Source organism: Adiantum capillus-veneris, chromosome 21 (assembly GCF_014529385.1).
Source record: "Adiantum capillus-veneris isolate H3 chromosome 21, ASM1452938v2, whole genome shotgun sequence".
Lineage (NCBI taxonomy): Eukaryota > Viridiplantae > Streptophyta > Polypodiopsida > Polypodiales > Pteridaceae > Adiantum > Adiantum capillus-veneris.
Window position 1 is genome coordinate 12663916 of NC_140951.1, and position 16695 is coordinate 12680610.

The 16695-nt window shown below is 42.6% G+C and overlaps 1 protein-coding gene and 1 pseudogene across 1 annotated transcript; both read left to right on the plus strand.

Moving 5' to 3' along the window:
* Positions 1-1441: 1441 nt before the first annotated feature.
* On the plus strand, positions 1442-2383 carry LOC147430558 (uncharacterized). The gene has a single exon (XM_086493945.1). It carries the CDS (start codon positions 1442-1444, stop codon positions 2381-2383), a length of 942 nt encoding a protein of 313 aa, XP_086350071.1.
* Positions 2384-12530: 10147 nt separating this feature from the next.
* On the plus strand, positions 12531-16447 carry LOC147430559 (uncharacterized; annotated as a pseudogene).
* Positions 16448-16695: the final 248 nt, after the last annotated feature.

Consider the following 16695-nt stretch of genomic DNA (forward strand, 5'->3'; position numbering starts at 1 on the left):
CTCACCTTATCCTGGTGCATCTCACTGTCACCTTCCTTCCCTTTCAGCAGGTTGGAATCCATGGGAGGCCCTGTCTCCCTACACCTGTCTCCAACTCGTTTTAATCGCCAAGTTGTGGGCAACTTTTGCCTCTGGGCAATTTCTAGCATAGTGTCCCATTCTCCGACACTTGTAGCAGACGTTAGGAAACGAGGTAAAGGCGAGATCTTGGCGATAGGTGCCAAAGTCTCCCATAATGAGATCCAAGTACTTGGGTTTAGGCTTGCTCATGTCCCACATAATACAAACTTTCACATCCAAGCCTGGTCTGACACGTTGTAACTTGGGCAAGAACAGCACTCGGCCCATAAGATTGGAGAAAGTTTCTTTAGTGTTACCCACATCAAATAAACGTTCATAAACTCTTCATTTGAACAAAATTCAGGATTCCATGGCATAGCGTGGCAAATAGCACTTTTGTTGTTTGTATCCGATGTTGCCCAATCCCACAATCCTTGGGCAGACATCTGTCGGCCCATCAAGTATAATACCACTGAGTGGGAGCAGCAAGTCTCTAGACCCTGTAATGCAAGCTCATGATTAAAGTTAGACTACATTATGAAGCCATCATCATTCGGCATCCTTAAGCCTCAGCACTAAGGGGCACGGGAGCTTTAAGGAAGCTCAGGCGGTGGGATCAAGGGCGCGGAACTGGGGATTGATGGCATCGGGGTGCTACACGTGGCAAAAAAAAGTAAACTTGGACGGGTTTTGGTAAACGGGGGCGCCGGGAGGTAAACTCGGACGGGAGGGTGACGTGGACAGGAAACGTGGAGCGAATGGGCTGAGGTGGAGTCCCAGGTGGCAAATGGTGGCCCAACATGGCATTACTTTCACGCGGGCATCCCATTTTCAAATTTGCCCTCGCGGGAATGCAAGGTAATCAGAGATAATCGGAGGTGAGATGAGAGCAGCAGGAGAAGGGGAGGCTGGTATCTGAGATAGTAATCAGATGAAGACTCTGTAGGAGATTGGAAGCTCAAAGGCAACATGGATTTGAACCAGGTAGTGTGTGTGAGTGTGTGTGTGTGTGTGTGTGTGTGTGTGTGTGTGTGTGTGAGAGAGAGAGAGAGAGAGAGAGAGAGAGAGAGAGAGAGAGAGAGAGAGAGAGAGAGAGAGAGAGAGAGAGAGAGAGAGAGAGAGAGACAGAGATGTTGTGTATTAGATGCCTCCCATCGATGTAATCAAAGACCGGCCATTGAGTGGATATTTCAATGGTGAAACAACGACTGAAGGAGAATCGTCAGATGACTGGCCAATCAACGAGGATAATGGCATGGATTACTGACCATAGAACAATGGAGCTAGTCCCAGCTCAATCGCATGTTGGCATTCGCAATGCTCTTGGGTTGCCTTAGATCCGTCTTCATACACATCAAAAACATTTTTCTCCTTCGACGAGATGACATACTCCTTAATGGCCAAAGATTTGGGAGGGACAGAGACCATGTCACTAGCAATGCTTCAAGCGATCGATGTTCGGGGATTGTTTGATTTAAAGAAGTGGAATAGGATGAAAGACTCCTTGATGCTTTGTCCAGGTATAGGGCTAGAAATAGGCTGCCTGCACTTGAAATCTACTGGCCTAAAGGTTGCCTTTATGGAAGATTGGGCACATATTGTTCATGCAGCCCATTGCCCTTTGACACATGACAATCATCTTGGAGTGGCTGCCACTCCCAAGGCCGTCCAGAAGGAATGGTGTACAGACAAGAGACAACATGGGTTGCCTCTTGATTACATAAAAGACTCAATACATGCATGTGGATGCTTACTAAAAGAGAAGATTATTTATTGTGATGTAGCTGCGATGCCTATTAGTAGCAGAACCGCAAATTGCCCAACCTCTTCAATCGAGACAACAACATCTCAAGTCGAGCAACAATTGACAAGAATCATGATAAAGCATCACACACGGCTCGTCCTAGTCAGATCTTCAAAGAGGCATAGAGCATATAAGTGGCTACAAGAATACATTTGCCATCGAGGTGGAAGCATAGATCGGAGAGGTGCGGATAAGCGGCGACAACGAAAGTCAAAGAGGTGTGGGTGCCTGTTTAGGCTGGTGGTTCAACACTGTCATGATGGTGATAGGGTGACTATCACAATCCATGGCAATCACACCGGGCACATACCTAGCTCACGTGCTGACCTTTACCACTTGCCGGTGCATTCAACTGTAGTTGCATACTGTATGGATGATTTGTTTGATGTTGGGATGTGCCGCCATGTCGCCAAAATGTCGATCTCTAAGGAAAGGTTTCACATGGCAAATGCATCTGAGCTGGATCGTGTAATCTACAGATTTTTTATGATACCAAAAGAGGTGCAAATGCTATTATAGATTGTGCCAGACTTATTTCTTTACACAATCACACATAGAAAAAAACTATAATCATGCACATAATTTAAAGAGAATACACAATTAATATTGACAACTCGATGAGGACTGATGGATTTTCTTGGAGTCGGTGCCCCCTCCAGAAGAACTTGTATTATAATCCTCTAGAAGGAGAGCTTTGTTACTATACATGTTTGTCTTGTGGAGCCTTTCTTGAATCAAGAAGATGGCGTTCTTCAAGATTCCATGGTGTAACCCTCCTTCCCAAACCTTAAACACTCTAGTAGCAAGGAGAAAGGAACTGCGGGGAAAGAGGAACATGATGGTCAATAAGTGGTCAGGGGGGAGCAATGTTCCAACTGTGTATGGCTCAAATTAAATATGCTAGTAAGTACTAGAAGCAATGTCATGCTCTTTGTGCAGGGGAACCTCAAGCTTATTAGAGATAGGTTTTTCTTGGGGGAGGGGAGTAGGGCATGTTTTAACTTGTGTGTGTGTGTGTGTGTGTGTGTGAGAGAGAGAGAGAGAGAGAGAAAAAAAAAAAGAGAGAGAGATTCCTTTGCCAACTTGGGCACTTAAGAGAGTGTATGAGAGGAGCGAGAGAGCCAAAAATCCAATGAGCCCTCCTTATATGCTTGTGCAAGTGTGCAACTAATCTTCAATTAGAATGCATACAATTTGACCAATGAGGTGGAAACACCTCATTATATGACTCAAGGTTATCCTACACTTGTCCTAGCTTACCTTGCATTAAGAACTCACCTCCCCCCCCTTCCTCTCTTTGGACTCTTATTGGCAAGTAGAGACACCAGACACACTCACACACACTTGTTAAGCTCACACAAAGCAAGTATCTGCTACTTTGGACATGTGGCATAGCCAAGCTTAGTGAACAAAGACTAAACTTACACTTTTATTAATTAGTTCGGATCCAAGACCTCATAAGCCTCCAAGGTTTGTGCAAGGCTACAGCCTACCTACTAATTTAGGACTTGCTAAATTAGGATAAAATTTGGTAAAAGTAAAACTCACCCTTTGGGTTTCACCTCTTGTGAAAAAACTTAGCAGAGTGCTTTTGAGGTGCCGCCAAGCTTCTCCCAAAACTTGCTAAATTTAGACAATTTGTGGCGAGCTAGAATTTCACCCTAAGAGTTCTCAAACTTCATACTTGGACTTTGAAGAGTTATTATAATGACTTGAGCTTGGCACAATCACTTTCTATTTTTAGACTTCTATAATTTCTCGTGATCATTTCCTTTGTCATGTACCTTTGATCAAGGTTGCTCGGGATGCATTTATCCTTTCTTGACCTATACCTATGACTAAGATAACTAGTTAAAAATTACCCTTGCTCTTTTATGGACTTTTTTCCTTTTGGTCCCAAGCTTTGACCTTTTGATCCATTAGCACTTAATCAATTTCACATGTTCTCTTTTTATTTTCCTTGGACTTAAGCGGACAATGTAAGCTGGAAAATACTTTTAGAAGGTTAGAACTTAGTACCCGTGACATTACCTCTCCCTTGAAATCATAAAATAAAGTCATAGCTAGTCTTGTTGCTTTAGGTAGAGGATCCCTTTTTACCTATGTCAATTTTCTTCCACAAAGGTGAATAACTCCACTTGGTGCTTGGAAGGCTTAGTTGTTCCAAGCATGTCTTTACTTAGCCCTAATCATAGTAGATTGGCAAGGTCTACTAGATGTTTGATAGATTAAGCTTTTGCAAGCTTGATTTATGGTATGTATACACTTAAAACTTATGAACATTTAAAAGAAATCTTAGAGTCAAAACAAGAAAAAATTCCTTATAAAATATACTTATTTATACATGATTCTTACCTTTGACAGGAATCATTATATGTATTTACAAGTTTTATAGTATCCTTTAGCTAGATGTTTTGCATCCACCGAGCATCTTCAAAAGAATAGTTCTTAGATTTGACAAGATATCATTGGATAGTCTTACCACTTCATAAAACCTTGTCTTCATATCATAGGATGCTTTCTGGCTGAAAAATCTTTTCTTGACCCTCAAACTCAAGTGGTTCTTTGGGTGACTTACCCTTATAAGGTTTCAAGATGCTTACATAAAAAGCATTATAAATGAGCCAGGTATTTGGTAACCTTAACTTATAAGTTGTTTCACTGATAGGCTTAAGAATTTGAAATGGACCCATAATATCTTTTTGCTAACTTAGCATAATATATTTGGTGACTCATTAGGTGTCCTTGTGTCTCCTTGCCCTTAGTGTGTCTTAGGTGTGCTTTTGGAAACTTGAACAACACCCAATCATTTTCTTCAAGGGTCAAGGCTCGTCTATGCTTATCAACAACATCCTTTTGCTTCTATTTCATAATAGATATAGTTTCTTTGATCTTTCAAAAAAATTCTTTAAGATCTCTGCTATACTCATCAATAGCAAATATGCTCCGAAGTGTCTTGCCTATCAATGGAAGCTTGGGTCTTTCTTCAATTTCCTCAAAGTGTGCCTTTCTTGTAGAAGTATGGATAGTGTTATTGTATGCATACTAATAAAGGGTACACACTTTTCCCATTGATATTTTTGATCTACTTCCGTGACATAGGCTTTAAGTAGATCGATGATGATTGAATTTGCTATCTCACTTTGGCCATCCATTTGTGGGTGATAGGCTGAGGATAAATTCAACTTAGTATCCAAATTTCAAAGAAACGCTTTCAAAAATTGTTGTTTGTTCTTGGTTCTCTATAGGATACTATAGATGTTGGTAAGCCATAGTATTGAAAGACCTGTGAGATAAAGAGGGTTTTCATATGGTGTGCTTGAATAGTCTTCTTGTTTGGTATAAAATGCGCTTGCTTACTAAACCGGTCTACTATTGTCCATATTTTTGTATTCCTATGTATGGAGTTTGGCAATCCAAAGATTAAATCCATGGATATACTTTCCCATGGGGAATCAAGTATAGGCAATAGCTGAAGCAGCTTCCCTGTATCATACTTTTTCTTTTGACATACAATGCATTTGGCAAAATTGTCCCGTATGTACGCCATCATTGTTGGCCAATAAAAGTACACTTGTACTCGTTTGAGAGTATCTTAAATCCCTCTATGTCTGGCATAAGGTGTAACATGAGATTTGTATATAACCTTTCCATTTAAACTATGTCTAACGCATAGCTTATTGCCATAGAGAAGATAATCATCTTGCACATTGTATGGCTCCTCTTTCTTCCTTGGTGCAATAACTGACATTAAATCTTTGAAGTCTGGATCTGTAGCGTGTTGGATTAAAGTCTCACGCGCCTACCTGCCGAAGTCCGACCACTCACCATGTACGATCGTCCACATGTGTAATCATACCTTATTCTTTATATACGTATGAATAAGGGGATCACTCATTGTATTCCCACATAGTGAAGCTTCACCCACACCATGTGTGCATCTCTTACCTTTCCCACTCTCTCACATGCTCCTCTCACTCCCGCATCATAGTTACCAATCCTACAAGTGGTAGGATCGGTAACAGAGGTTTGTTTTTGCACGATTGTAGTGCGTTGGTCAAGTCGATGGCTCTGCAATGAAAGTGCATTGACGGCAGCAGACTCCAGGGATTTGGAAACATGTAGGCATCACACCATATTGTACTTAATTCCTCTTTTGTAGAATTCCTCATCAAACTCTTGTAAGAGTTGATCAATGTTCAGGAAATCCCCATTGTTTGAGTGGCTTGAACTAAGTTAACACAGTTCCTTCTAGTGTTAACCAAAATCCCTCATATTGTGCATGGAAATATGCCACTTGTTTTGCTCTTAAGACTTGCTTAAATATGGAAACATGCACGTAAGGATCTCTTGATCCACTGTACTTCTTTCGTATACATTTAGCCACTTGGGAAGGTCGCACTTTTTGATTTTCTGCAACCATCCTCATCACTCTAGATTCTACACCTGTAGCATCTCTCATTTCATAACCACTGGCAGTGCTTTGGAGGGGATTCATTAGGCTGCCCTTCCCTGAGGTCTTATCTCCCAACCTTTCACTCTAATATCTGGCATTCTTGTATTGAAGATAGTGTTTGCAATGGCACTACCTCGATGTGTCGACATAAGAACCTAGGAATCCAGGGATCCATCGGTTCAGTTGCATACAGGTGAGGTTGGCTGAATGAGTCTTCCACATGAGACTTCAAGGAGCTCACTCTTGTAGTTTTTGGTTTTTTTATTCTAAAGCAGTAGGTCTATGCAAGCTAGAGGTCAAGTAGTATTAATGGAGTGGTCCTCCAAAGTACGTATATCCCTCAAGCTTGTTACGACTCACTAAGGAATACTTCTGACAATACTTGTCCAACAGAATAATTTGCATGTCTCTCTCTATTTTGAAATGTAAACACGTAGAAGAATTTTTGGTCAATTAACTCCCTCACATTGGGTTCTTCACATTTATAGTAGAGCATTGTCTCTCTGTTGTTATATTTGTATAAGCCCACGTGGGTATTATCGGTGTTGACACGTGTAGCCACATTTACTCACCTAAGGGAATGTCTAACATCGGCAGCTTCTCTTCAAGCTCTACGTCAACTTTATCTTTGGTGCCTATTAATCCCCATTTGTCCACAATGAAAGGATTAAGCACAACATTATACATGTTTTCTTCTTTGTCAAAGTATCGATCGACGCTGTAATCTACTGGCACTATAAACTTCAGCTCACTTAGCCTCTCTTCAATTTTCACACAGTATCAATCCATACGATCTTTATATATCTGATATCCTTGGTCATTCTCAAATTGAAATTGTAAGTGCAAAAGATTTTGGGTTGGTTCAAGATTAGTTGATCCCGCTCTCATTTTGGTCTCTTCTTTAAAACTCACAATTTTGGTCCCCTCAGCCATGTAGTGATATGATCTCTCTAACGAAGTGTTAGAAACACTCTCTTCCAAGATTGGCTCTAAAGTGGGTATGGTCCATTGGTTGATACTACCCTCAGTGGAAATATGGATTGCTTGGTCTCTATTGTTAGGACTTCTATTTTGATACAATTTGCCTGATCACAAATACATCAAGAAAAGGAAGCTTACAAAAACTTGACCTCTTACCTTTTATGGTGCATTTAGTCTTTCGGTTGAAGACAATTCCATGTAACTCTAATCCACTGAAGGTGTCAAAATTCACTTTGTGGATATATCCTCATAGCCACAGGGTTAGTCAAAATCTACAGGGTCAAAATTTTATCGATTTTTTTGACACAACTCCTATTTTGCTTGCAATTTGCACAATACAAATCCAAATTGGGTTTGAAAATACTACTGTATTTACCAAGACTAGGACCTACTTTGGTATCAATCTGAGACATTAGAGAAAATTTATAGTCTCAAAGGGGCCCTATAAGGAGGTTTGACGTTGCCTTTCTTGTCCAAAGTGGGCAACCCAATAAAGTACATAAATGCTTTGTCAAAACCCTATAAACCAACATATCATTGGAAAGATCTTAGAAAGTAGGTTCTAAATCCCCAAACTTCAACAAATTTGGAGTTGATTTGTAGAAGTTATGGCCTTCCCACTAAAGTTGTAATGTGGGGAGAGATTCCATTTATAAGACGGAGTTGTCACATAAAAACATGGAATCTTATAGAAATGTGATGGCATGATATATATTAATGGATAGATCTCAATGAGCACATTCTAAATCCAAAAGGTCCTACAAAATTTGATTTCATTTGTAAAAATTTTATTGTGCACCCGTTTTGGACAAGAGGGAGAAAGTCGATGTCCTTATAGGGCCCATTTGAGAGTCTAAAATTTCCGTAATGATTTTCTGTATCAGGGGGTCATGGATCACGATTCATGTACCCCAGGACAAAATTACTTGAAATTTGATGTTGGAATTAGGGTTGCAGATAAACACACAAAGCTTGGAGAAGACGAAGGAAGCTCAAGGCACACAATAGAGAGTGTGTTACTTAGTGTGCAATGGAAAGATAGATAGCCCTAGAGTGATGGGCGTATATACAATGCTCGGGGGGAAAAACCTCCTAAAGAGGGAAAAAATGCCCCGGCGGTCCTAGTGTGTTCACACACATCACTACCACATGTACAAATCCCCCTTGGAGTGATGCGGTGAACGAGAGCTGGCACATGAGTAAAGGGAAGTGCCATGCCTTGAGGACATGATCAGTCCACAAAGGGGAGTAAGCCCAAAGCTTTGCGGAAAGCTTCAAGCTTCTCATGAGACAATGCCTTTGTGAAAAGATCTGCAAGGTTGTCCTGTGTTGGCACATAAGCCAAGCTGATCTCTCTTGCTGAGAGCCTCTCCTTGACATAGCGGTAATGCACCTCAATGTGCTTTGTGCGAGCATGAAAAACTGGGTTCCTCGCAACTGCCAATGTGCTGTGACTGTCAGTGTAGATAGTGTTGGCAGTGTCCTGTCCAACACCCAAATCAGCCATAAGGCCTCTGAGCCATACACACTCAACCGTAGTTGTGAAGACTGCCCTGTACTCAGCCTCACAACTCAAAGTGGCCACAGTAGGTTGCTTCTTGCTCAACCATGATATACATGAACTGCCAAGCATGAAACAAAAACCACTTGTGGACACTCACGTGTCAAAACAACCAGCCCAATCTGAGTCCAAAAAAGCATGTAAGTCTGGCTGCAATGATCCCCTTTGGGATAAAACAAGCCAAGATGTAAAGTGCCACTAAGGTAGCGAAAAATCCTCTTGACAGCCTACCAATGATTAGACCCTGGGCTATGCATAAATCTGTTGATCTTTGAGACTGCAAACTAAATATCCGACCTTGTGTTGCATACATAAATGAGGCAGCCAACAACAGTTTGATAAAGAGAGCCATCAGCAGGATCACCAGCATCATGTAGACTCAACTTTAAACCTGTTTCCATGGGGGTGGCAATAGGTTTGCAATCCTCAAGTCCAAACTTACATAGCAATCTTCTATGTAACTTTTCTGACCCAAGGCAATACCACCATCACATTGCTTAAACTGTATACCCAAGTAATGATGCAACATCCCCAAATCTTTCATCTTGAAAGTAGCATTCAAATCAGCCTTAAATTCAGCAATATGTCTCTCATTTGGTCCAGTGATCAGCAAATCATCGACATAAAGAACCACAATGAGAAGTACATCACCCTCACACTTTACATACAATGTGCTTTCTGTTGGACTGTTACGAAAGCCTCGTTTGAACAAATGAGTGTCAGCTTTCTCATACCAAGTACGAGAAGATTGCTTCAACCCATACAAAGCCTTCTTACATCTGCACACTTTGTCCTCTTGTCCTTTTATGACAAAACCGCAAGGGTGGGAGAAGTGGGAATGCATGGCGAGGCCCAAGGAGCAAGGTGGCATCAGGATACCAAATACAAAAGATACATGTAAAAGCCATGTATGCAAAGCTTGTGGCCTCCTTAACAAATCAACTATAGGATTGGGTGGTTACAGCTAGGGATATGATGGACAAAACATATCTTTGCTTGCAAGGAGTCCCATGGAAGGAGACTAAAGTGAATGACAAAATTCTAGCTTCAAATTGGTGTTTCTTGAAACTAGGGGGTTGCACAGGTGAGATACTAAGAAAGTGTAACAAGGCGACATTGTTACTTTAGTGGGGAGAGACCTTTGGGTACGTCAAATGCTCCATCCTTTATTGGTCACCTTGGTTGTCCAAGATTGGAGGCGGATCCTTGAATACATGTTAGAGAGAAGCTGTCGTAAAGGTGAGTGATAAAGGAATCTCCAAGTTGGCACATTTCTAGGATGATGTCAACTATTGTTGGAAGGATATAAACTAGTTGGTGGTGCAATATAGTACAAATCTACATGAAAGTCTGTTGGTTAGTAGAGTCACATAAGTTTTGTGTAGGTAGTAGACAAATGCCTGCAGTTGGAACAAAGTTTGACCTTAAAGGTTGATATTGACCCAAAGACATAATTTTTGCCCTTCCAAAACCTTTGGGGACTAATAACAAGATGATCTACAAAGTAAATTTGTCCACTTTGCTCAACATATTGTGGAGGGTGAATTGGTCTAAAGGGAACTCTCAAAAGTGTGTAAACAACCCTTGAAATTCAAAATGGCCAAGCTCAATCAAGGTTATCACTTGGAAGGTATCATGTGTGGGAACAAATATTTTTGTGAGGGCTTGGCAGGGACACATGCTCTAGTTGCAAAGTTCCTTCAGAGGATATGTTCGGTACCTATTTAAAGGCTACCCTTCCCTTGTGAGGTCTTGCCGCAAAAGGCTACAAAAGACGTGGGAGGTGCCATTCTTTAGGAAAGAATTGATTTTGGAGCAAGAAAATTTTAGAACAAAGCAATTCTAGTGTGCACACAATTGACTCGGTAAGGCTATCTAAGCACATTTTGAAAGCCTAGACCTTGCGGGTCTTTGTGAGAGACAATTTGTGGCAGCCCAATTGTGCACGAAGGCATTGAGCTTATTTATTTGATAGGATCTAGAGTAGGGTTAGCTGTGCAAGTTGAAGAATGGAATCATGCAATAAGGTGCTTCGTTGCTTAGGTTATGCCCTCTAGGGGGAATAAACTGCTAGTCTTTAACATGAGCAACTAGATAAGGAAATTTTGAGGTCTCTTGCGTATGAATTGTACAACTTGTTTATTCGGCAGGATCTAGAGTAAGGGTAGTTGTGCTAGCCAAAGAATATGGAATCATGCACTAAGTTGCTTCGGTTGCTTAGGTTATGTCCTCTAGGGAAGAACAGATTGCTAGCCTTTGACAGGAGCAACTAGATAAGGAATTTTTGAATTTTCTTGCTTATGAATTGTACAAGTTATTTATTTGATAGGATCGAGAGTAGGGCTAGATGTGCAAGCCAAAGAATGGAATCATGCACTAAGATGCTTTGATTGCTCAGGTTATGCCCTCTAGGGGAGAACAAATCGATAGTCTTAGAGAGTAGCTAGATAAGGAAAGTTCAGGTTTCTTGCTTATGAATTGTACAACCCCCCTTTGGAAACGCCTCAAGACACGTAAAGTGCTTAATGTTCTTTGTGCATTCTTTGTGGAGTTAATATAATATCTCCACTCACAATTGTGAGTATGGAAAAAAAGTGATAATTAAACTTCTCATCAAAGAAGTCTTGAAGAAAAGCGTGTTTATTTCAGAAATTGTTGTTTACTACGGATAAGCCAACAAGAACTTAAGTCAAGGCTCCACATTCACAAAACGATATGATTTTGTTAGTCCTCAAACTTTGAAGCCCCCACTTGAGGACCCTCAGCACTAAGGGGCAAGGGAGCTTTAAGGAAGCTCAGGCGGTGGGATCAAGGGCGTGGAAGTGGGGTGTGGTGATTGAGGGCATCGGGGCGCTACACGTGGCAAAAAAAAGTAAACTTGGACGGGTTTTGGTAAACGGGGACGCCGGGAGGTAAACTTGGACGGGAGGGTGACGTGGACGGGAAACGTGGCACGAATGGGCTGAGGTGGAGTCCCAGGTGGCAAATGGTGGTGGGGATGGACTGAGGTGGGCGGCCTGCACTTCATGATACCTCGTACATCGCATGCATGCAGATGGAAGCCTGAGGATGGGGGGTGAGTGACGGCGTTTAGGGCATTCAAGCAGAGGGAGTTTTGCTGCTAGCTGATGCGAGAGGGCCTGGGGGAGGGCTTACATTGCGTTAGACGAGCCATCTGGGGCCTCTAGACCAATCTACACAGATGAAGATTGGAGCCAGGTGGAGATTGTGGCGTAGGTACAGATTGGGACGGTAGGCGGGATCACCAGGTATGTGTGTGTGTGTGTGTGTGTGTGTGTGTGTGTGTGACACCGCCCCAAAACCACCTCCAAGAAAATATGTTTTTATCGTCTGTTGCTTGTCATGTTGCATCACACACACACACACACACACACACACTCTCTCTCTCTCTCTCTATGAGCCCACGGACAACAACAATTTTGTAGAGAACCGGGCAGCAGGTTTGTGTGTGTGTGTGGAAGAGAGAGAGAGAGAGAGAGAGAGAGCTGTGTCCCGATGCCTTCTGCTTCATGCATATTTTTGCCAACATGAGTCGTCCTACTTGTCCGTTATGGTGCTTGCAAGCATGTTGCCATGCTATGATGAATGGCTACTGGTGTTTCTTACAATAAAACGTTCATTGTATGGTGATCACCACAGGAAAAACTATGGCGCCAAGAAGGCCACATCAAGAGGTGCAGGCCAAGAAGCTAGTTGGAAAGAAGCATGGGTCAGATCTCGGGAGGGGCACGGGGGAGGCTTCGCCTGTAAAAGTTCCTCGTTGTAGGCCTCGGCTAAGGGAGAAGGAGTTAAAGCAAACGGAGAATCAGCCTTCTCCATGCTCAGGAAATATGGCCCAAGTGGAGACACCAAAATCAGCGAATCCGCGCCTAAGAAAGAAGTTGGAAGGCATGTTTGAAGAGCCTGATCAGAATGAAAACGAAGTGGATGTTAAGAAGGCTGGAAGAGCTAAGGCAAACGAAAAGAACCTTGATAAAGAAAAATTTGGTGAAGGCAAGAGGGATCAGCCGTGTGTCGAGACGGTGGGCGACGGAGCGCAAAACAATATGGATTCTTTGAAGGGAGAAGGAGATAGAGGCATCGGTGCATCCTCAGCCATGGTTGAACCCTTTCCATATGTTGAGGTCTTCTTGCCTGATGGAAGGCTTGCACGGAAATGTCAGACGAGTGATCATTGCCCTCAGCAGTTCCGCTTTGAGTTGGTTCGATTGCGGATGGAGAGGCATCTAAAGACAGATCATGGGCTTGATGTGGTCATTCCCCTTCACAAGGGAGGTAGGCGTTCCAATGCTGAATTGGGCTCAAGAGCAAAACCGCCAAATGCAAGAGACAGTGCACAATGGCACAAGCAAGCGAAGATGCGCTTCGAGGATAGAGATAGGAAGTTTGCATTAAGTCTGAAAAAAACAGAGCGCCTTCATCGTCTTCGAGCAACTAAGAAGTGGGATAAGCTCAGGCCTGAATTTAGAAGAGTCTCAAAGGTAGAGTTTGTTGAGAAGATTGTCAAAGAGCGCATGGCAGCCTACCTCGCGTCCTCAAAGGAGCGCATGGATCGCATCCAGCAGGAGTACCATGGCCACTCCTTCGAGTTTACATATTATTACATCATGCTTTATTATTACATTTGGTGTTGCATGTTTGCTTTGTTAGTCATAGTTCACTTGAAGGTGGATTGTTTGTCCGAATGCGGTCCTAGTTTATTGAGGCGGGTTTAGGTCCACATTGAGATTTCTCCCGTTAAATGGATGATTTAGGCATAATGACCTTGGAGATTATCCTTGCAAACCATTTACCATTAATGAGTTGAGGCATATGGCATGTTTGCTTGCCTAGTCCCAACTTATCTTAAGGTGCATTGTTTGCTAGAAGTTGTCCTAGTTTATTGAAAAACTCATGGCGACTCTACCAAGTTTACATATTATTGCAGCATGGCTTATTACTACATTTGTTGTGGCATGTTTGCTTGCATGGTCCACTTTGTTGTGGCATCCTAGTTCAAGGTGGATTTTTTGCCCAAAAGTGGCCTAGTTTACTGAGAGCAGTTTAGATTCACATTGCACTAGATCCCGTTTGAATGGCTAATTTAGGCCCGATGAAGTCTATGACTACTTGTATTAAGGCATGTTTGCTTTCTTGGTCCGAGTTTACAAGGCAATGCATTAATTACTTGTGGTTGAGGCATGTTTGCTTTCTTCGTCCTAGTTTACAAGGCAGTGCATTGTTTAGGGGTAGTTGTCCTAGTTTACAAGGCAGTGCATTGTTTGCTGGTAGTTGTCCTAGTTTACCGGTGGCTTTCAGAGGGATTTTAAGCTAATTCTCGACGTCTTGATTGAAATCATTTTATGTAAAATTGCTTGTTTCTTACAGGCTTCTTGTGGTTTTATTTGGTGCTGGTTTTTTGGCAACATTCATTTGAACATGCTGGGTTCAATGGGGGACTAACTTGTGGTTTTATTTGGTGATTGAATGCAGAGGCGGCTCAAGGTTTTACCTCCTTGGTTAAATGTCATGATGGATGACATTGAGGACAGCCAGCCCATGGACAACTTCAAGGGCAAGGAGCTAGAGGAAGAAGAGGAGGATGCGGATGATTTTCAGTCGGACCGAGAAGATGAAGAGGCTGGACATTATGAGTGGATGGAGGATGAAGACATCAAGGAGGATAAAGATGGCCAAGAATACAAAGAGGAATGCAGGGAGGAGGAGGGGGGAGCAAGCAACGCGAAAGAGGACTCCGCTGACTCGACTTCCCTTGGGCTTGGAGATACACCGCCCTCACTGCCTCTTGAGATTGTGGACACAAAGGAGGTGCCTGCTGCAAATACATATACATTTAGCCGGTTTGCATCCATGACGGTCAACGTTGATCTTGTGCACGAGGAGGTAGTGGGACATCTTCTTAATTGCAGTAGTGGCATGCATTATTTGCTTGTTATTCTTGGCAGGTTTAGGGTGTCAGATTTGTTCGAATGATTTGGCATAAAATCTTCTTTTAACCATGCAGGGAATTGTGAAACAACATAGACCAAAGCTGCAAATTTGTTCGTCAATGAAGACCCGGGTTGTTGTTGATGTCTCATCCCCACCTAGTGCAGCGGCAACCACACATGTGTCTCTGAATTTTGCCATACAAAATGGCCAGTTAAGAGTTATGGAAGAAGGGGGAGGTAGGGTTGTCACGACACGAGGAAACATCGCAGCTGCCAGGTGGGTACAAGTCATGAGCCAGTTCTTACTGTTTGTTTGCTTGCTGGTTTTTTGGGCCTCTCTTCTTCTATAAAACTTGCACGCTAAGCCTTGATTGTTATCGCATGTTAGGCTTGGCTCTATTGCATGCATTACTTTCACCTCCAACCGGTTCAAGTTATCAGTTAATGTAGATCAACGATTAGTAACTAACATATTGCGTGGCGAGGCTAGTAGTAGGACTATTGACTTGTTTGGCTAGTAAGTTCTCTCTTGCCCTGATCATTGTAAATGGCTATACGCACATATAGGATTGCATGTGTTTTAATTTGGAAACTGAAATCTTTGCACAGGTGGATGGAGCACACCTTGCCTCCGCCCATCCTAAGGAAAGTACACTTTGTCGATTCGCTTTGGTTTACGATGGAGGGACGTATTCTGTCCAATTTTCTTCAGCGGCAACTTAGCGGTGTTGACATGTCAGAGCTGGTCTTTTGCTTTTGGCCAGTCATTTGCAGGTATTTCAGGGTGACATAATGCTTTGTATGGTGAATTCTGAACTACTTCTCATTCGTAATACTAACAATGTGTGCTTGAAGGCATCACTGGACTCTTTTTGCTCTCTACCTGAATAGGGGAGCAAGGCTCCTCCGATTGCCTGGCAAGAAGCACTATCTGATTCATTTTGATTCCCTCAAGGGTTTGACAAACCCTTTTGAGTGCCTAGAGCAAGTGCAAAGGTTGGTTTTCATCATGTGATTGTTGTGCCCAACAGATGTGGTTAAATTCAGCTAACCTGGTTTGTTGTATGGATGTGCCTTAGTGGCCTTCGAAGCCTGGCAGAATTTGTACATGACAACGATATTCGACGTGCTTTGGCTGATTCCAAGGAAGAGATTGAGCTCAAAGTTGTGGATGTGCCTCAGCAGACAAATGCGATCGATTGCGGATTTTATGTCATGAGGATCATGAGGTGAGATCATGCTACATTGTGCAATAGTGTCGACAGGTTGTTAGGGAGGGTCATTGCATGGACTAACATACGGCACTGTTCAGTAGGGAACTGATTGCAGGTGGATTGGAAGACAGGCCTAGGCGACATTGGCTTACAAAGGATTGGTTCGAGGACGTGGACGTATGCACTCTGAGGGTGCAGCTGCATGATTGGTGCTTACGTTGTTTGGCGGAGGTCTAGAGACGCATGAGCAATAGCACGCTCGGGGGCTGGTGTTTTGGGAGCATATCCAGCATATGAACTCAATTGACACTATACTTATACAACGGTGTACTTTATGGATTTTGAACCCTCCGTTTTGAGCGGATCTAAGTGAATGTTTTTTTTTGTGGATGGCTTACCTAGCTACGCATTTATGCGCAATGTAGCACACCCTTTGGATGTTTTAATTAAGTCTACGTAATGATCAGCCTTACGTTTCAATCTCATTGTCAATTGATCGATCGTAGTGCTGTTATTTTGTCAATTTACAATTGCTCATTATGGGTTGTGGTATGTGTTGGTAGCATTCATGAATGTGGTTAAGTTGAATCAGCTGAAATGACCCGGCTTAGGTGTTGTGGTGAGATGTTATTGGTGGCTGTTAGTATTGCTAAGGTGTTTGGAGCATG